Here is a 21,454-nt window from a genome sequence, read left to right on the forward strand (position 1 = left end):
ACACGTGTAAAGAAAGTGTGAAAGGACGAAGCCAAGGGACGAAGGGAAATGATTATAAATTAGGTATAAACAATGCGTCTGGCGAAGTTAAAAATAGAAACAATATGACTTACGAGATGTAGGTAATTCTTGAGTTTAAAATTTGGCTTTTCAAATTCGCTAGGTGTTCATTTCATTTCCGATCCACTGTGTTTAAAGCTGGACAGATCACTTACAAATCTCATCACCAAAACGTATATTTTATAAAATCTTATAATTATGCTAGAAAAAATAAAAGCGTTAATTATTACTTAATTAGTACTTCTGTAACTACTAACCCACTATGGAAAGAATTTTTTCAAAAAAATATTTTTATTTATTTAAAGAAATGTATAATGTTCATAGCGTGATTAGCGTGTAAATGTATCTTAGATGAGTCACACACACGTAGGTATGTTAGATACACACAGCCAACGGTAGCGCGTTGATGTCTTTTATTAGGATTATCCTGCTTTCGCCTCCGAGATTTATTTTACCATGTAGTACCCCTGTACGACAACCCAATCCGCACACAATATTCAGCGTAGTAGTATTAAAAAACAAAAGAGCGGGCAACCCCACCCCTACCACGCTGTGGGCTCGGTGTCCGAGCGGTCTCATTCCTTTGTGCGCACGCGCAACGACCGCACGCAGAATAAGAAAAATGCTTAAGTGACGTCACCAGGACGTTTTTACCGACAAAAAACGTAATTATTTTAAGTTGTGCAGTGTAGTGACGAGAATTAGACCCAACAAAAGGTTGGTTGTAACAACTATTTTGTGCAAGTGCTCGTACATTTTTATTATAAGCGTTGTGACACGACGCGTAACTTTGACCCATTTTTAGCTCCAAGTTAACGCGCGATGTTAACCAGTAGCCATTTTTTTGCTCCGAGGTAATGCGAGATGTTACCCAGTAGCCNCTATTGACCTCTTTCTCGGAGTTGGACCTACCTAACTGGACTGTTTGTCCCAGGTATACATAATTGTCGACAACTTCGAGTGTAGAGTCTCCAACCTTCAGAGGAGTGGGTGCAACACGGACATTAGACATGATTTTTGTCTTGTCCATGTTCATTCTGAGGCCCACTTGTTGAGAGGCTCTACTGAGGCCATCGAGCATTGTGCCTAGATCCTCCAAGGTCTCAGCCATGACTACGATATCGTCCGCGAATCGAAGGTGGGTGATGTACTCGCCGTTGATATTTACGACCGTGTTATATAATTCAACGTTAAAAATAAACAGTGATGTCAGTGAACTTAACAAATTGTTTTACAGTTGTTATGATGAGAATACTAATAAATAAGTATTTTATTTGTTTCAGGTAATTTGGCGACAACTGTATTTGTTAGGTACCCTGTTATGACTATTTTGGTATTTTTTAAGTTTATCCACATTTCTATACTTATTATATTTTGAATTGTGGGTATTTTAAAACCAACAAACATGTTTGGCACTATTCATCCCAACTAATATTATAAATGCGAAAGTAACTCTGTCTGTCTGTCTGTCTGTCTGTCTGTCTGTCTGTTACGCTTTCCCGCTTAAACCTCGCAACCGATTTTGATGAAATTTGGCATAGAGATAGTTTGAGTCCCGGGAAAGAACATAGGATAGTTTTTATCCCGGTTTTTGAAACAGGGACGCGCGCGATAACGTTTTTCTGTGACAGACAAAATTCCACGCGGGCGAAGCCGCGGGCGGAAAGCTAGTTAGTAATAAATTGTATTTATTTTTCCATAACTCTAACAAGTGTTCAAAGAAGTAAATAATCACCGGAACGTTTACGCTGTTGAGACATAAACACACCGCTTTCCTCGTAAAATGTATAAGTTTGATTGTGCCATAATTACCCGAAATAGACATACTAAATGAACACCAATTTATCGTTTGCACATTGTTCGTCAAAAAAGTTTAACATGATATCTCTCTCATCTCGAAATATGCTCCAAATAAGGCTCCAAACCCGATTTGGTTTTTGTACTTTTTATTCTGGCTCCTGAGGTTCCTCTAATAAGATTCACAAAATTGTTTCTTCTCATGAAATAATCGGCTACCTGTTACCTGAGGTCTGGTGGTGCTCAGTAAAGCTGTAGATTTATTTTACCTTACAAATTTATATTTAACGTTACAATCCCAGCTTCCTAATTTTTATAAGTAACAATTTTAGAATAAAAATGATGCTATGAAAATAACCTTGAAATGGCATTATACCTACTGGTCAAGTTTATGACAATAGATCTCTTTGAAGAAATCAAGAACCAAAATGTGCGGGGAACCCGAGGCGCTTCCGTTAGATAAGGCTTATCAGGCGCCTGCGTAGGCTACCACCATTGCACACTTGGGCCTGGTTTCCACCAAAGCGGAGAGGAGCGGAACAGAGTGTATTGAATAACCAATCGAATTCCATTATTTCCACTTTTATTCTTATTTTGTGGCTCCAGTCCGCTTTGGTGGAAACCGGGCCTTATTGTTACAATAACAATGTTAAGGCCTGTGCACACTATTTGTACGGAGTCCATTAGTGCTCTGTGTGCGTTCTTGATACCATTTTTATTACTTCCATAACGGAACAAAAAAGTCCACTGCGCGAATGAATGCTCAAGCTGTCAAACGGTTTAGGCTAATGGGCAAACGCATTGAGATTTCACGAAAATATAAATAAACATCAGTCGAATGCTAATCCGGGACAATCAGGTTGACAGCGGCAGTCGAGACGTGTACGCTGCTATCTCCAATGAATTACAATGAACTATTGATGGCGATATCTTATCAGTTTTATGCGCATCATAACACCAACTACTTTAACTTAACAAATTCTTTTTTTTTTTTAAACGGCTACCACATCTAGCTTTTTTCCGCGGTTCTGCTTCGTTCGTTCGTTTCAGCCATATGACGTCCACTGCTAGACAAAGGCCTCCCCCAAATTTTCCACAATACATGGTCCTGCGCTGCCCACATCCAGACTCTTCCCGCGACCTTCACGAAGATATTAATTCACATTAAAGATTGAATCTTTATCTTATCTGACATATCATCTAGAAGCATCCTGAGCTCATAGAAGAGCCTGGGCAAAGTAAATTAGTGACCGATTCAATTTCGTGATCGCATTGCCGTCTTTATTTTTAGTCTTATTTCTATACAAATAAATTTAAGTTATAACTCAAAAGCAGCCAAAATTAAATACACAGTATGATTTAATATATTTATCTCGGTTCAGATATTTTATGACCATTGTTTGTTATTCTCCGAGACCGTACTTGACCTATATTCGTTGCTAACAAGAATGCTCAAATATTCCAAACCGATAAAATCTTAAAAATGTGCATCGTTTTCTGCGTAATATTAAATGCGTAAATGTGTCGCCTCGTGCGTGCGGCATGTAACTTAAAATTCCAGCAAAAGCCATTCAAGCAAAAGGCAAGCACTGAACGTGGGCTCATTCGATTTCCACTCCATGCCTTCCCTAGTCATGTTTCAGGCGAATTTGTAGAGGTAACGTCTCGTTCATTGTTTCAGCGTCATGTTTTGTGGGGAGACTTATCCCCTGGTATGTCCCACCGCCGCTCGACTATTGCGGTGAGCCCACTCATAACACAAAAGCAAATTTTTGGACGTTCATTAGTGCCACTAGTGGTCAAAATTGAATAAAACATTTTTGATTTTGATTTTATCTTACCACAAGGGACTAACGAGACTATTTACTAATAATCTTTTTAAAAAATAAAATAAAACTAAAAAAAAATCTGTAAAAGTTGACACTTCTGCATCACAATTTCTAGATAACATCTTAATAATCTAAATTATAATATTATCATCCTTATTATATGACATAAATAGCATCGCCTGATAAAGCATCTCGCAAATAAAACTTTGTTATTGTTTAGTAGTTGAACAATGCGCGTGCGGACCTTTGCCCGCGGCGCGCGCGTGTAGCCTTCGCCTTAACCCGCGAAACGGTTTCAACGTACACGTCAAAATGTGTTTTGCAGAGACAGTCTGATGCCGTACATCAGCCCACTAATGAGATCATAATCAATATCATTAACTTTTCTTCAATAACAAGATAGTTAGGTGCTACTTCCTGGTTTAATTAAATGAGCCATACTAATAGCCACATGTCGCTCATGAAAATTATTGTAATGCCATAATCGAGTCCTCCAAGACGACCACTTTAAAAAAATGCTTAACATTGGAAACCAAGTTACTCTGGCCAGCTCTGTTACAGGAACAAATAATACGCTCGTAAGTAGTTTACGCTCGCAAAAAGTACCTAACATTAATTCCAGAGCAGGATAACAATTCCCAGTCTAGCTTAATATTATCAATCGATCATGCCTACATGGTTACGCTCTAAACAATGCTGAAGCTGAAATGGCCGCTCTTACTGGCAGCGTAGCGTAACGTAAAAAATATAAATTTTCATACTACACTGAAATATTAAACCGTGTGGCTCGCGAATAAGACCCCGCAGACTAATTTGTACTATCAATAATTCATGAGTTACTACTAGCTTTACTCGTGGATCAACGAAATTATTTTAATAAGGTAGCGGAAAGGCGCTGGATACAGGCCGCCACCAACCGGCCATTGTGGAAATCATTGGGGGAGGTCTATGTGTGTCTATGTTCAGCAGTGGACGTCCTATGGCTGAAATGATGATGATGATGAAATTATTTTATGAGATATCACTCGGAATTATAATTTTCCAAGATAAAAAAAAGCATTCGTGAAAGTCCGGTACCTACTGTGAAAGCTTTTGATTGCTGAAAGTATTTTAGTAGCAAATTAAAACATGCAAACTAACACTTTATATTAGAGATACTTCCTATGAGCAAGTTTACATGCGACCGATTGATGTTTACGAGATAAAACAGCTGTATGATACGGTCGGTACAAAATGCACTAATTAGGTATACTCGATGCGCTAGGTAATAACTTATAAATGAGAGACATTATATCATAAATACCGAGTTTGAGACTGATACAGCGTTACTGCTATAGACATATTTTTCATGGCGATGATTGCGGGGGAAAAATACATCAATTTGATAACCCTCGATGAAATTATTTGTTATATGAGTTGTATTGTATGTCAAAGAGTCCAGGAAACGATAAGGGCAGTGGTTACATTGTTACACATTATCAGGGTAATTTATTGCAGCGCCCTGTATCCGATGCCGCGCCGGGGCGAATGCGCGCGCGCACGTGTAAGCACTAACTGCAGTGCACGGTGGGAATAAGTGCGTCGCTTGCCTCTCTAACTGACGTAACTGACATTGTGCAAAATGTTCAGGCGATTAGACAGATCGATTCGTCTTGCAAAATTGATTAAGATGGTGTAGATAATTCAGTTTCGAAAAGAATGTCAGATACATCAGTTATGGAGACAAGCGACGAGTGGCCCGGCCCGTGAGCATCGCCTCAGCAGGCTAGAGGTTAGAGGGCTCGAGGTTCTAGTGTGACTATAGCCTCTGTGAGCTACAGCTAGTGAAAGGGTTGGGTCTGATAACACTGGTCAACACATGTTTTTTTTCCTTTAATTTTTTTTCTGTTATTGGGTATTTCTATTGCCCTGATTATAAAAAAAATACTGGGAGATCGTCAACAGCTTTACTTTTTAAAATATAGAGTTTTTTTATTTTGACAAAAAAATACGAAAAATTATACATTGTGCTAATAAAATGTCTATTGAACACTAGCAAATGATCTTTTATATGATTTCCTTGAATAGGCAAGTTTGAGTAGGTATCGTTGCAAACTCCAGCAATGGTCTGCCATTCATATATGAGCACCACGCCCCTGATAACCTTCTTCCATTGTCAGAAAATTCCAATGAAAACGTTTATCCTGCTCCTCACTAAAATCACCCACATTTTGTGGAAATCTATGTTAACCCTATACTTGGCAAAGACGGTTTTGGTTAATATTTGTGATTTACACTATAAATATTGGATTTAGGACGAGTAAAAATCATGTAAAAAATACGAAAAAAAATCTTAGGTATGTAGTTTTGGAAATATAGTATGTATCTTTAAGTGCACATTGCCAGCTTTGTAGTAAACTAAAAAATGGTTTAATTGTTAGTAAAAATTAGTTATTTAAATGAAAATTACTACAAAACCTTAAGCTATTTCTTATTTGAGAAATAAAAAATAAGTATATTTTACAAAAAACTGAAAACAAAGTAAAAAACCCACTTCAAAGTCTGTAACGCCTTACAAGTATAGCTGCATTTGGATGTATGAGAACCACTCCATAAGCGTCGTTGGAGTACCTCCTGAACCTCACACCCTTCTTACCATCCAGGAGAAGCAAATGCAGATAGGACACATAGGAATCCTGCAAGAGCATTAAAAAAATACGAGGGGTATTGATGCCAACTGGTACCGCACTGTGTTCACGTCTTCGATTGAAGATAATTTGATACCCAACTTACAGTGGAAACGCAAGATAGCGGAAATGGATCTCTGGAACTCTCTGGGAAACTATGCAGCAGTCGAACTGGCTGAAATTCTTCAATCACCAGCTTTATAACCAGAAGCATGCAGCAGCCTGCACAGGCTGCTCGCTTTTTGGGGGTGATCTGGGTTGTTTGGAGTAGGAAGATAACCACCCAAGAGAATCAGGAGGCTAAGTGCGGCTTCTAATTCATCAGCTGAAGTGTCACCGCCACTAACTTNTTAATGCGAGTACATGAAGTGTATTTTTATGCCCATGTTGCACCCTAGCTCTTGCAAGTTGGATAGCATGCTCTCAACAATCTCTTTTTGCTTAGGAAATTACTTATAACCAAAAAAAATCATTTTAAGTTTAGGACTGGACTTCACTCATTGATTTATTAAAATAACGATCATTCACCAGTTGCCTAATGTGAGTCCCATCAAAAATTACCAGCTTTTAAGTTTTCTGTGCTTATTCCTGAAAAATTGAGTGCAAGAAAATTAAAACATTCGTCACTTTTGTCAAGCAAGGCGCTTGACAAACTGTTTCAAGATGCCGAGCTTCATATAAAGTGGTGGAAGTACGATGATACGGTCTTGGCTAACTAAAGGCACGTTTATAAAATTGTTTGTATCAACTTTAGCTGAAGAGCTAAAAGTTGTGTGTGCGGGAAGCCGCACTGGTCAAATTTTTTGTAACCAATGCTATTGTTTGTTACGACTATTCCAGAGACACATGGAACGGGAATTTTGTGTAGCCCCCTTGTTGGCCTAAAAGATGTTACCTATTCTCAGAACACAAATGACCCATTTGTGGTCTTGATTACTTAATTTCAAATATTTATATTAAACTATCGATTGTACGCAGTTTTCATCCAGTCCGATAGAGGTTTTCGATGTTTTTCAAATATTATATTTACCACAAACATAGCAGAAGCCACCTGGATTAAGCACACAACATCTTCATTACGAAGCAATATCGAAAACACCAACAAAATATATTTTTTTGTCCAATTAAATCAAAAATCTAAGTAAAAATATTAAATGAGGGTAGAGAGCTATAACTTAAAAACAAAAGCTGTTAGAGAAAAACTGTTGCCATATTTAAAAAATATGCGTCAATTTGAGATAGAAACAGAAAAAAAATCACAGGAAACAAAAAAAAATTTTTTTTTGTTGACCAGTGTAATCTTTAAGTGATCCAAAAACAACTTGTGAGGCTGTCTTATTCGTTTTTATAATAAAAATGTGTTGACTTGCATCTAGCAAATAAGTTGTTGTGAGACAGCTGTGCACGTGCATCTCACCAACAGGGGTCACTCGAAGTGATGACTAACGGGAAATAGACTAAATATTGAATTTCGGCGATAACCGGTGCAAAACACCTCGAAATAGAACCGCATGCAACCGTTATCTATCACCTTGTGTCAATCAATTAATGCTCGACCCCCGACCCGTTGTTGTGGTGGCGATAGCGGTAATTATGTCACGCCTGCACAGCCGCGCCGGCCGCGCGTGGCCTGGATGTGATACCACAGGTTTTCCGGAAAAACCATCTTGGAAGAGGGGCATGTAAAAAAAACATTAAAATATTTCAATTTTCACTGAAAATCGAAGCATTCAACTGTAGTACAAGCAAAGTTAAAATCTAAAGTTATAATCATGACATTAATGAAGCATCGACATCTGAATCATCGACACGCTTAAGGAGATGAATTAACTACATCATTATGTCTCAAAGTTAAGACTGTGTGTAGATGAAAAACTGCAGTCTTATGCTATGCTATCTTATTCTAACATACTTGCAATCGACGCAGGAGCACTGAAATGCACTCGGACTGTAAACAATCGACCATGACAACACTGCATCGGCCGATATCGGCGAAAGTGACGCCAAGGGAACTGCACTACAAAGTAACCGATAGACAGACACTACCGCCATTCTATAGGTAAACAAGTGATGATCATCGGAACACAAATGTAAACAAACAATACCGCAATTATCGACTATAATAACTTTCACAACTTTGTATTGTCAAATAGCTAACGTTTTCCAATGTTTACGAAATTACCGCAAAATCAAACTATATTTTTGTTTGTATTATAGTGCCTAATTGCCATTAATTTAATTTGAATTAATGATATTCAATAATCTTCAATCTTCATACTACAAGCAAAGCACATAATGACTGTATCAGCCAGTAACGTAAGCAAAACATGAGAATTTAATAAATCTCGAATAAATTAATATTTTATAAAATAAGCAAGTCTTCAAGGAGTCAAATAAAGATAACATAAAATGTCTGATTAAAGAGCACATGATTTTTATCTGTTTCGTTTGAATACGTAATGATTTTTATCTGTTTCGTTTGAATACTATAGTATTAGTATAGCGGCAGCCATCAATATCTGGTTTGCATTGGCTTTATCAGCTGCAGTGCATGGAATGCATTGATAAATGATCTGGTTGCTACGAGGATTTACCGAATGATAATGAACATGCATTTTTGTCCGCGTATCGATTATCCGCATGAGACGACCCGTGTCCGAGCATGACGGCATCGCCTTAATTATATTGATAACATTGATAACGGGTAATCAGCGAAGATTCCAAATTACTGCTGCGGCAAATTGATTTGTTAATTAATGGACCTAAAGACGTCATACTTCCTGTATTAAAGTTTTAAAGATTATTTTTTTCATAAAGAAACCAGTGAATCTCGCAATGCAATAATTGACACACAACGAAAATATTATTTAAATCATACGTCATTGCATATTACTATGTAGTGTATGTAATTTATTGTGTAATAACATTGAACAGTTGTATTTTTCTTTCAATTCCAATACTAGACAATGTTGTGCTAGACCTAGATACTTAGAGAAATGCCTCGTGCCGTGTAGCGTAAAGCGTCAGGCGTAAACGCGGTGTTTACGTTGGACACACCGGCGATCAACCATAGGCTATGTTTATACCAAAGCTGGAGCTGTACAAGCTAAGCACCGCCTAGGTATAGCTGAATAGGGAACAACTGAATTGCAAATTTTCATGTCTCACTGACCGGTGACCGAAAAAGAGGATCCGAGACCTGCACATACAAACCTAATGAAAAATGGTTGCGACTTGCGAGGATTAGGTCAACCGGCACCTAAATAACCATAGAAAACCGAGTTTCAAAGCAGAACTTCGATAAAAACAATCAGCAAAACAACAGGGTCAGCTCTCACCACCCTTCACGAGCATCTACTAAGCTATGGTTTAAACGCAGCCTTATGGTTACCGAGAACGCCCGTAATAGTATTCGTCCAAGGTAATAGTATAAGGCCCCGGTGACGTAACGCGATACATAGTAAGACCGTCGGGCGAGCAGCACACGGGGAGCAAACAACCCCCGTAGTACTTAAATAATTTCCTGAAAAAAAATCGAACTATTTCTGAAAATGGGTCTTCGTAAATTCGAAGACAGTTCTACTAACTAAAGGATTAGTTTTCTCATAATCAGAATAATATATTTTTAAAATAATTAATAAATTATTGTCTTTAACCGTCTAATACTATGATTCTTCTAATTTATCCCGCTCTCTTTTCGCGACATACCTGCATACGTCACTTCAAATCTGAAAATAATTATTTACACAACATTTTTTTTCGTGAAAAGCATCCGAAAACGGCCGCCTATCTAAGAATAAGTAGGTAGGTACCTACCCGCCAATCGCAAAAGCAATAATTAAAGTAAACAAGCTCAGTGTGGCAGCGCCGCTAATCGGTGCAAAGCAGCCGTGTCGTAAGAGTTAGTTCCGAAGGGCGGGCGGGTTATCGCGCGACACGTGGAGTCGGAGCGTGTGGCGCGTCACGCGCGTCACAGGGATGGAAACAACAGAAAACACCAGTGACGATAACTGCCTGCAACGCGCTAGGATGGAAACTCACAGAAAGCGAATAACAAATCAAATGATAATCGTCGAATTGGAAATTATTCAAAAGACGGCAGCTTGGAATATCCCACTGACAGATATTAACTTTGGAAAATCGAGTGATAACTGAATTGAAATCAATAGAGACTAAGCAGTAAGCACTTACAGGTGAATAGGGCGCGCTTGAGTTTGTTACGCTGCTGAAAGTAATAACTATGATAAACTTATTTAGAAGCAAGGTTAGTGCAATACATTTGAAAGTCAAAGTATGCGAAAAAAGCTAAGCTATTTTTTATTTTCAGTGTGCCACAGAACGAACACGAACACTGTAGTGGTTCAGAACGGACTACTATGCCGAGAGGTCCCGGGTTCGATTCCCGGCCGGGCAGAAATTGAAATGATGAATTTTAATTTCTGTGACGGGTCTGGGTGTTTTCTATGTATAATATGTATGTATTTACAAAAAAAAAGTATTTAAGTATGTTTATATCCGTCGTCTAGTACCCATAGTACAAGCTTTGCTTAGTTTGGGACTAGAGGCGCAGTGTAAAATGTTCAAGGATGTTATTATTATTATTATTTTTGTACGCTTTGGAGCTCACGGGTCAAAAGTGGCCCGGTCCTTTATAAGGCTTGCGTGGGGATACAGATTAGAGATGAAACGGATAGTTGTTTGGCCGGATACCGGATACCGGATATCCGGCCAGCTGCTAGGCCGGATAGCCGGATATCCGGCGGCCGGATAGTTGGACCATTGTCTCGTTGAATGTCGTGACGAGTATAGCGCCGCGCAGGTGCTTCCAACGCGATCAATGGGTCTATTAGTAGACTAGACTACACACACAGTCAGTCACAGTCACACTTTTCGAAAATCGAATCCGTCCGAATAGAATGTCAGATTTTGCCACTTGTCTAGGGGGCAGATCAATTCGGGCGATTTTGCTACTTATCTAGGGGGCAGATCAATTCAATTTCGGTTGCAACCGTGAGTGTGTGATTGAATAGCGATAATTTAATTAGTTACATCATGTCATCAGACCATCAGTGAAAAAAAAATCGCATTTATTTGGCAATATTTCGACATTAACAGATATTTACTATTTATGTATTCGTCATTAGAGTGAATAGCCCAGAAAAAGAAATTAGTTTTGAAAGGCCTTAAATACGGCTTTTTGTAAGTTTTTGGACTTTAAATAAAAGCCGTCATTATTGTAAGCCATTTTATTGATATTTACCTCAAAGATTAACGTATTTCATTTTATTAATAGGAAATTGTCGTAGCTTTTTAATATCCGGTATCCGGCCGGATAGTGAGTTACTATCCGGTATCCGGCCGGATAGTAAATTGAGGCCGGATATCCGGCCTACCGGATAGTTACCGGATATCCGTTTCATCTCTAATACAGATCCAACACGTAGAGGCCGTTTTAAGCGCAAAATAATCGACAAAAGTGAAAGTGGTGCACATGCTGGATCTAGTCTCTGACTATATCATGGGATGTAGCCAGAGACCATCCCCAGCCTGTGCACAGGAGCTAATGCAGTTATTGGAGAATGAAGTAGGGTTATGGATGAAGGATGGATGGACTGGTTACTGGGCTATGGATGGAGACTACGGGACACCTGCCTGGTTCATAGTCTCGGACTGAAAAAATGGCAGGCGGTGACTAGCCAGCGACTAAATGGGCCCCCCCTGGCGTCATGGGTCGTATAGACCGGACTGAGGGGCAACATTGGCGTCTGCCAGCTCAGGGGTGTAGAGAGGTGTGCTGCGCTTTCTCCGAAGTTACTCGCGGCGTTATGCCCTTTAACACTTCCACCCCTGGAGCATATAGCTCTAGCGTCTCCACTCTGGCCGGCCGGTTAAGGCAAGCCAGAGGTGAAAGTCCTGCAGACCCTCTCGGTTTCCACTTCGGCAAGCCGAAGACGAGGATCTTGACCGACTCTCGGGAGCACTCGGATTAACAACTGGCCCCGTGGTGTCGCTACTCACCAACAGCTCGCCACAAAGCTGCCCTGCGTTGATTGCCGCGCCAGGCGAAAGTCGAGCCACAGAATTATACGAAGCGCACGCATCAGGATGTTGGTTAGCAACCGATGATGATAGTACTCACTCATGAGCTGACACTAATTGTCCGGCCAAATGAAGCACAAAGTCCGGCTTTTGTGATTTTGGACCTGGCAACCCTAGCTGCGGATTACTGCGGACCTACACCGTTATCTGTTACTCAAGTTATAGTTATTTTACACATTTGAGACATCCGTCTGTTTGTAAGATGCAAATAATGACACTGAAGTTATCAGTAAAGAATAAAAAATACCTATATTTAAGGAAAGACACCCTAGAGCAAAAGATGTTTGTTACACAAAAATAAAAAAAATGCAATTTGACGGTGGTGATATCCGATCATGATAGTATAACTGAGCACTGCAACATCATAAACATACATTCTAATTACCGTCGAGCAATAAAAGAAACTACAAAGGGCTTGACTTTCCAAAAGCTTATCATGAGAAAGCGTCGTTCAGTTGCAAGATTAGTAACACCACTTTCTTTATAAAGCCTGAGTGATGGATTGTGACAGTGCAGTCTAAACGAGCTTTCGGTTCCGGAGCGGAGCAGTTCGCGCTGGAGCACAACTCGCCAAGGCTTATTCCACTATTCCCCGTTAACGCCAAATTGGAGCTTATAATGGGGAACAATGAACTAAAAAGTTCATTAATCCCCATTACTTTAAAAATAAAATCCTAATATAACAGCGATTAATGAACTTTTTAGTTCATTATTCCCCATTATAAGCTCGGGGAACAAAAAGTTCACTAATCCCCGTTGACGGGGATTGTCAACAGGGAATAGTGGAATAAGCCCTCGCCAACTGCTGCGACACTTTCGCCTGATGTTGTTTAGACGGCGGAGACGCGCGCCACGTGCTGTCGACAGACAGCCTTCAACGCCAGACGCATGCTACATAAAACACTTTTTAATTGCACAGCTAAGAAACTTAATTTTATAGTGTACTAGCGGCCGCCCGCGACTTCGTACGCGTGAATCCCGTTTTTCCCGCTAATTCCCGTTCCCGTGGGAATTTCGGGAATTCCTTTCTTAGTGCACCTCTACGGTACCTAAGCTACGTCTCTTCCAAATTTCAAGTGCCTAAGTTTAGCCGTTTGGGCTGTGCGTTGATCTGTCAGTCAGTCAGTCAGTTTCTCCTTTTATATATTTAGATTATTTTCACTGGAAAAATATTTAATTATGTACGTGAATTAACAATTTTATTACCAAACTTAGTCTATTGAAGTTAATCTTACGTGGGTTGAAAGAATGTTTTACATCTTAATAGAATTTTATATAAGGCTCTTTGCGTCAGAAAATCATTAGTATGTACAGTAATTCTGTTGAATATTCTTTTTCCAATTTCGTAGTGAGCCTAAGTCCAGGCGAAGCCCCGCGACGTGGGTGGGTAGAGTTTCCGCGAACTAGGGTTCTCTTGAAACTTGTTTGTATTCATTACTTTCTTAGAACCACCCTCGTCTATAAAAACCGGTTTCCAAGAATGAAAATTTTCTTTCAAAGTCAAAGGAATTCCTGAAACAGTTAATTATATTCGGAAACATTATATCCTTAAATATGCGCAACCTTATATCTTTAAATATGCTCGTAAAGCTTTGATATTCTAATACCATTATGTGGGAGCGATGACCCCTGCCTGTCAGTTGCTAACTTTAGCAAATGCGCACTTATTAGTTTATTTTCAGTTCGTACGGAGATTTTCAATTCAAGAAATAGAAAAAATACGGGTGAGCTGGAGAGCGTGACTAGTGTTTAAGTCAGACGTTTATTTAGCTTTTTGATTTTACCTATTCCGAAACAATAACCGATCTGGTAAAGGTCGCGGGAAGAGCCTGGATGCGGGCAGCGCAGGACCGTGCATTGTGGAAAACCTTGGAGGAGGCCTTTGTCCAGCAGTGTACGTCATTTGGCTGAAACGAACGAACGAACGAACTAATTTTATTCCCAATGAGAAAAAATATTTATCTACTAAAGCAACTAAAACTCAGTATAAATACCTAATGGAGTAATCAATCCTGTTAACTACAAGTTGCAGAGCATAAGTGCAATTGGTGTTTATTTTAGATAATGTAAATCAGTGTGAACCGTCGAAAGCCGGCAGCGATAATCCGACGACCTTCGTATCGAAGAGAAAGCAACTCGGACAAGGTCATCAATAGTCAACATATTGACAGGTAAAAAAACCCCGAAAATATCCTAAGGGCGTATTCACACTAATTGTTGCAAGATTATCAAACATGGGTCTAGCTAGGTACCTATAAGAGATTGACCATACAAAAAACGGTATGAGTAGTGTTACGCTTGAGATACAAAGTTAGTACCTCCACGATATTTGAGACACAAACGAGGTTTTTCCCCGACAAGCTTTCCTCGAATGGGGGATGGAAGATGGGAATATTCGTGTCACCTAATGACTTCGGGAGAAAATGGGAATACCCCAAAAGTAGGAGTACCGAAAGCCTTGAAGTACAACATAATTAATTACAACTACAATTAGTTGCAGATTCTACTTTACAAGTACCTAGGTAATAATATAAATTGGATTATGTATGTCTATCACGGGCCTAAAATTGATGTTGCCTAAAATCAATATGTGCATTTAACCTTTCTTTAGATAATACCGAATCAATTCTTGGAAACACAAAAATACGTTCGACACTTTCTTCTTATTTTTTACGAGTTCATCGGACAATTGATACGAATAAAATAAACAACTCAATTAAAAGTGACATCGATTAGGTAAATTAATTAATAATGTGCGTAAAATACTACAATTGACGAGGAAAATACAGAACGAAACATTATTTTCTGGCGGGAGCAGAAAACAAGGCCAACAAAATAATGTGCCAGTCATAACATACATAGAAATGCCAATCACCATCATTCTGAAGCCGCCTGCCACATGACGCCCAGACACATAAATCCTGACACCATAGTGCCGCTTGATTACGCCCATTGTCTCAATAAAAGTGCTTTTATGAGCCAAAAATATCTCGCTAATTGTTGTCTTGGACTTGTTGTCGTAGCTTAAATTGATGAAGATTATCTGCGGCAATCCAATCCAAAGAACATAATATGGATGTCTACTGACTTAAACCTCTCGTAAGAAATTTAAAATTTTCAAAAAAATACGACTACAACAGTAATCTCGTGGAAATGCTAGACTGTACTTAAATGGAAATTACAGACATGAAAAACCTTCTTAAAATATTAATTTAAACATGACATTTTGAGACAATAGAAAAGTTATGGCAGTCGCGCCCCACCCGCCTCAATCTTAGACACATACCACAAACGAAACCTCACCAAAGTTGCGGGAAGCCATTGGACTCGGGTCTCTAAAAAGTGTTCTTGAGGATTCCCTTAACACCCAATATGTGCGCGCAGCAGTAGATAGACGTGTACCTTTATTAAAGAACATCAGATTCAACTTTTTTTCAATAAATTACAAGGGTTTGTTGCATTTATTTATGACGCCAAAAGTAAGATGATACTGAGTGAGTGATGATAAGTGCTAAAGAATTTAAATCATATAAAATTAATGAATAATTACATTATCCTTGTGCTTTTGTTAGGTTTTATTTTTATATTTCTATCAAGCTTTAAACAGAATAAGTAGATTTCATAAACAGCTCAAGCATAGATTCCGTCTTCTAATGGGTCGAGATTTAGAAATTAAACTATACCTTCCTAATCAAAGGCTTGCTTCTGTATTTGTTTCGTGATATATTTAAGAATTTTACTAAAGGGAAGTCGTAGCAATGAATTGTTTTAAACTTTCATGGTCACTAACATAATAATTATTACTGACGGGATTGCTACGGGAAATATCGGAAACTCAAAATACAGTACAGTACAGTACAGCACATCAACCTGTACATTTTTGTTGCAAAATAGCTTGTATTAGAACGAGATAAGACGCCACTGTGTTTAGGTTGATGTGCTGTCGTCCGTACTTGGTAGCAATCCCGTCAGTAATAATAATTATCATAGCAAGGACTCGTGTAATAACGAATATATTTGTGTCCGCAGAGCCGGCGGCGCGGCGCGGGCGCGATGGAGGACGAGGTGACGTTCCTGTTCCAGCTGGGCGTGCTGCGCGACGCGGCGGCGGCGCCCGCGCACCTGCTCACGCTCGCCTACCTCAAGGACCTCGCCGTCAAGTTCGTCAACGAAAAGGTACGGGTTCATGTAAAGTCCAGTCTGCGAGCACGTACAATTTTGTCCAATGACCCCAAGCTACCCATCCTTATCGCTCGCGCGTAAATATATTGCTGTCGCGACTGTGCAACGGGCGCCCGCAGTGAGTGTGCGAGCGCGATAGCAACATAATCACGCGCGAGCGATAAGGATGGGTAGCTTGGGGTCATTGGACAAAATTCTACGTGCTCACAGACCAGACTATAGCCATTATAATCCTATCATTTTTACCCAGGAAGAGAAGGTTTTGGCCTGCATCTTACTTCATGGAAATTGATGATCATGTCGAAGGTGGTTTTACGCGGTTTTACCCGGAATCCTCAACACAAAGCTTAATTTGAAGCCATGTTAGATGTTACGAAATCTTTGTCCTTCATAGCAGTTCCATAAGAGAGTCCTTGTAGAATTTAGTACAATATTGCAAGCTACATGTTGGATTCAACATAAGCTACGATTATACATATACTGTTGAGATCCTCGTTGTGTAGAAGCGTAGGAACACAAATAGCATTCTGCCACGTTTACGTGCGTTCTTAGAGCTCGTTATTCGGACCCCATTTCTCATCATAGGAGATAAATATTCTTTATTGTTCACCACACAGTGACAACTACAAAAAGAATCATCCATAGCGAGTAGTGACTAACTGTATGAAAAAGTTCCAATGTCTTCCATTTTGAAGCATACTTTAACGCATGGACTCAATCATACCCATCTTCAAGCAGTTGTTGCACGTCCGCAGATCCCTGACAATGGACTCAACCGGCTCTCGGAGCGCATCCTGCTGTTCCGGCACGACTACTGCTCGCCCAACGTGCTGCAGCTCATCAACTCCGCCGCCGACGTCACCGACGAGACGCTCGTCGAGATCGTGCTCACTGCCAACCGTCAGTCACATTTATTTATGTTATTATTTACCCTTCTTGGAAGAAGTCGATGTATCAAAATGTGAAGTGCACTAAACTCCAAGTCAAAGTGCATTTCTCATCAAATGATTTTGTTTTAGAACTTGTAAAGCGATGACATCTAAAAAATTAATTCCCTAGCCTATTTTTGTAACATAACAATTATTGTGGACATTGCAACTACTACGTTAGTTAATATGTTCTGCCGTTTATGGATACTTCTTATTATACCCAGAGTAGGCTGTAACCCACCGCAAGCACGCATTTCAGAATGAAGGGGCCCTTTTCCTTTAAAAAAGCGAACATAAGCTTTTTGGAGCCTCCTCTGTCGCGAGGTCCCAGCTAGCCTAGAGTGCCCAATGGAAATGCCATGAAAGTGCAAGAAGTAAGACAAACTTGATCTTCATTGGTTGGGTTTTTATTGGCGGTCAAGCTGTAGATCCTGGCTACACATGAGTTGCAGCGGTGGGAACGAAAGGTTACAATAGTCCCGTGCCATGAAAGTACGTAATGTTTTAAATAAACAACTTGAAAAAATCGAACTGCCTAAGGCGAGAATCAAACCCACGAAGTTAGTTTGAGAAGCGACTCTAATCGCAGAAATTTTAATAGCGATAGGTACATTTTGTGCGTATCTCACTGTATGTGTTTCTGTTGCAGCGCTGCTATGCGACGGCGGGCTGGAGGCGGCGGCGCCGCGGCCGCACGCGCTGGCCGTGCACTCGTACAAGACGCCCACCTTCTGCGACTTCTGCGGCGAGATGCTGTTCGGGCTGGTCCGACAGGGGCTCAAGTGCGAGGGTAAGGGACACCTAAACACCACCTATTACATCTTCTCAACAGAAACCTCTGCGCCCAGCAAAATTCTTCTGACGTGAAAAGGATTACGACGGAAGACGTAGCGTGGGCAGGCCCCCCACTAGGTGGACCGACGATCTGATGAAGGTCGCGAGAAGAACCTGGATGCGGGCAGCGCAGGACCGGTCGTCATGGAAATCCTTGGGGGAGGCCTTTGTCCAGCAGTGGACGTCATTTGGCTGAAACGAACGAACGAATAGGATTTATGGAGGGTATTTATTGTACTGTTCGCACACGCCTTATTGTTTTGCCTGCGTAAATTAGTTTTCATGTAGCAGATATTTGAACTTAGTATAAGACCTGACAACGATGACAATCGCTACAGCTCCCCCATGTTTTTTATTTATTTATTTGCTTGTGACATGTACACACGGCCACACTGTTAACTATCCATTTCCGTTTTTGCTCTCGCTCTCATCAAATGGTGATTCTTTGCGATAGAACGAGACAACAAGACAGGCAATGGATAGTTAACACTACTGCCGATGGTACTATCGGGGACTCGAACGCCTTGACACCTTAAGGGCCTAAATTGTTTGCACACACACGCTCGATTTTGCTCCGCCCCCGTTCATTCATGTTTCGAGTCTAAGCAGCGTCGGCGCACCACTGTAGATGTTTGCCCTAGCAAACCAAGCTCTATGTAAAGCACTTAGGATTGAGTATTGCTTATTACCCGCATCCGTAGCGCTCGTTTGGCAACGTCGCATTTTAGTCAATTTGAAACCCAATTAAGAATCGCTACAAAATATTATATGAGGCTTCGTGTAAAATTTGAACTAGCGATTGCCCCGCTCGGGTCACAAAATTGCTATCGCACATTCCGAGGTAACTATGCAATTTCCCGAGAAAAAAGTAGCCCTTTCTACAATTATTGTTGATATTATGAGTGTAAATCTCATGATATTAGTTTAGCTAGTTAGGGCGAGAAATACAAAATCATACAATTACTTTCGAATTTTACTTATTTAATAGGTATTTAATTTATTCGGAACTAATAATTTAAAACAATATGTTATTGAATTAATTAGTAAAGAGTTAAGGAATATTTGTGGCTTAAAAACAATTATTGTAAGATCTGGCTATAACTTTCTTAAATCCTTGAATGTTAATAAAAACTTATAATAGGTTTCTATTTATTTTTAATGCATATTTTGTTTTCCGTTTTAAAGAAACACTTATCTACGTTATTAAAATTTAATATAAATATTGCACTAGGTAGCAATGATCCAGGTAATTGGTTATCGTAAATATTATAATATTAAGTTAGTTTTATTTCAAATTCAATTTTTTATTGCACATTAAGTGTCTTTACACAAGGTCTTAAATCTATAACAATTAAACTTCAAACTAAATAACACTTAAACAGTTAACAATGTATAGATAAGTTTGTAAGTAAATATAAGAATTATTTTGAGAGGCATGGTTCAGTAATCGAGCGGAGGTCAATAAAAAGGCAATCAAACAGTCCAATTACTAGCACGGGTCAACACAAATCAATCGGTTATTGATCACGAAACTTCACAAAAAAACAAAGGAGAGAATATGTCGACAGATCGCCAAAGCAAAAAGCAGACAGACCTCGTATAAAAACACAATATTAAAAAAAATACATATCTATTTGTTTGTAACCAAATTCTATTATTAAAATTCTAAGGCTCAGTTGCACCATCTTACTTTAACTTTAACAAACGTCAAAATTCTGTCAAACTCCATACAAAAAGCACCGGTTACCGTTATAGTTACGGTCAAAGTTAGATGGTGCAACTCAGCCTAAAACTAAGAAAGATTGAAGAAAAAGAAACATTTCGTTTTAAACCTTAACCCTATGACAATAAAGTGCACAATGGTATTTCGTATTGCAACCTAAGCCCTGATTGTCTCTTATTGGTCGTAGTAAAAATATAGTAAAATGCGTAACCAATTAGAGACGGGGTGAGCACGTGACCGGAGCGATGCGCTTACGCTAAAATTTCTACAAAGTGGTCAGGCGGAAGAGTCCCCGATAGTACATAGATAGTACGAGAAACTATATTCCCACTTAGTGTCGTGGGACATCCTTTTTTCCAAGTCCATTTTAGACGCTCGCAGCAGGTTCAACTAAAAGTAAACGTATTAATGACCTACCTTCGTGTCCCCAGGCTGCGGTCTGAACTACCACAAGCGCTGCGCCGTGAAAGTCCCGTCCAACTGCACGGCAGGCGCGGGCGCGGGCGCAGCGGGCGCGGGCGGGCGGCGCGCGTCGGCGTCACCGCGCTCGCCGTCACGCGCGTCGGCGCACAGCCACGCGTCCCACGACGACTCGCTGGTAAGGCGCCTCGCCGACCTCGTCACGGGCAACAATTGAACACGCTGAAAGAGGCATTAAAACAGTTGGTCCCTTGACACCATAGTTGCAAGACACAGCTTCTTACATTACATGCCTAAAAATATTTTTCTGTTTGCTCTATAGGGTATTATTTGTCACCACCAATCAATTGACGTACTTTTTAAAACTGTCAAAACCAGACTCTCCCATAGATTTGGTATGGCAATACTAGCCAGTGACGTCACTGCAACCATTACGATGCAACCAAAAATCTTAATTTACAGGTAATTTAAAATGAATTAAGTTTTTAATGATGAAGTGCATTTTTTAAAAAGTTGTGCTTGTGATGGCAAATACCCAATTCTATTTATAATAGCATTGTAATCATAAATAGTTAAGTTCTTCGCTTGGCAAACATGTGACTTCATAACTCAATTATCGGTGCTTTATAAAAACCTGTGGTGTCAAGTACCCATTATTAAATTAACATGACTGTGTTGTAATGACACTGTACACAAAAGTAGTATAATCGGCGACATATTTTTTTATGAAACTACGTTAATTTATAATTTGACGTGTTGCTTTTTGACGTTAGTATACACGCCTTATTAAAAATACTTTGGCTTTATGATACGTCATCAGCATCACAAGATGTTAAATGTGCTACTAAATAGTAGGAGTTATTAGTAATGAATGAAGTCAGCTTTTCCTATTTAGCCTATGCGTTGCAAATTTTA

At 39.7% G+C, this 21,454-nt stretch overlaps 1 protein-coding gene across 3 annotated transcripts in view; it reads left to right on the forward strand.

Moving 5' to 3' along the window:
* PKD (serine/threonine-protein kinase D3) overlaps nucleotides 1-21,454 on the forward strand; it is a 119,714-nt gene that overhangs the window by 79,267 nt on the left and 18,993 nt on the right. For 2 of the 3 annotated variants that reach the window (XM_028316057.1, XM_028316059.1), the window contains exons 2-5: nucleotides 16,481-16,627; nucleotides 17,389-17,533; nucleotides 18,212-18,352; nucleotides 20,551-20,717. In XM_028316057.1, the coding sequence (XP_028171858.1) occupies nucleotides 16,505-16,627; nucleotides 17,389-17,533; nucleotides 18,212-18,352; nucleotides 20,551-20,717 (576 nt within the window). In that variant the 5' untranslated portion in view covers nucleotides 16,481-16,504. Of the gene's footprint in view, nucleotides 1-1,343; nucleotides 1,372-16,480; nucleotides 16,628-17,388; nucleotides 17,534-18,211; nucleotides 18,353-20,550; nucleotides 20,718-21,454 lie in introns of all 3 variants that reach the window. The other variant, XM_028316058.1, reaches the window with a different exon arrangement.

This window comes from Ostrinia furnacalis, unplaced genomic scaffold, assembly GCF_004193835.3.
Source record: "Ostrinia furnacalis isolate ACB-3 unplaced genomic scaffold, ASM419383v2 OfSCF5405, whole genome shotgun sequence".
In the NCBI taxonomy this organism is placed as follows: domain Eukaryota; kingdom Metazoa; phylum Arthropoda; class Insecta; order Lepidoptera; family Crambidae; genus Ostrinia; species Ostrinia furnacalis.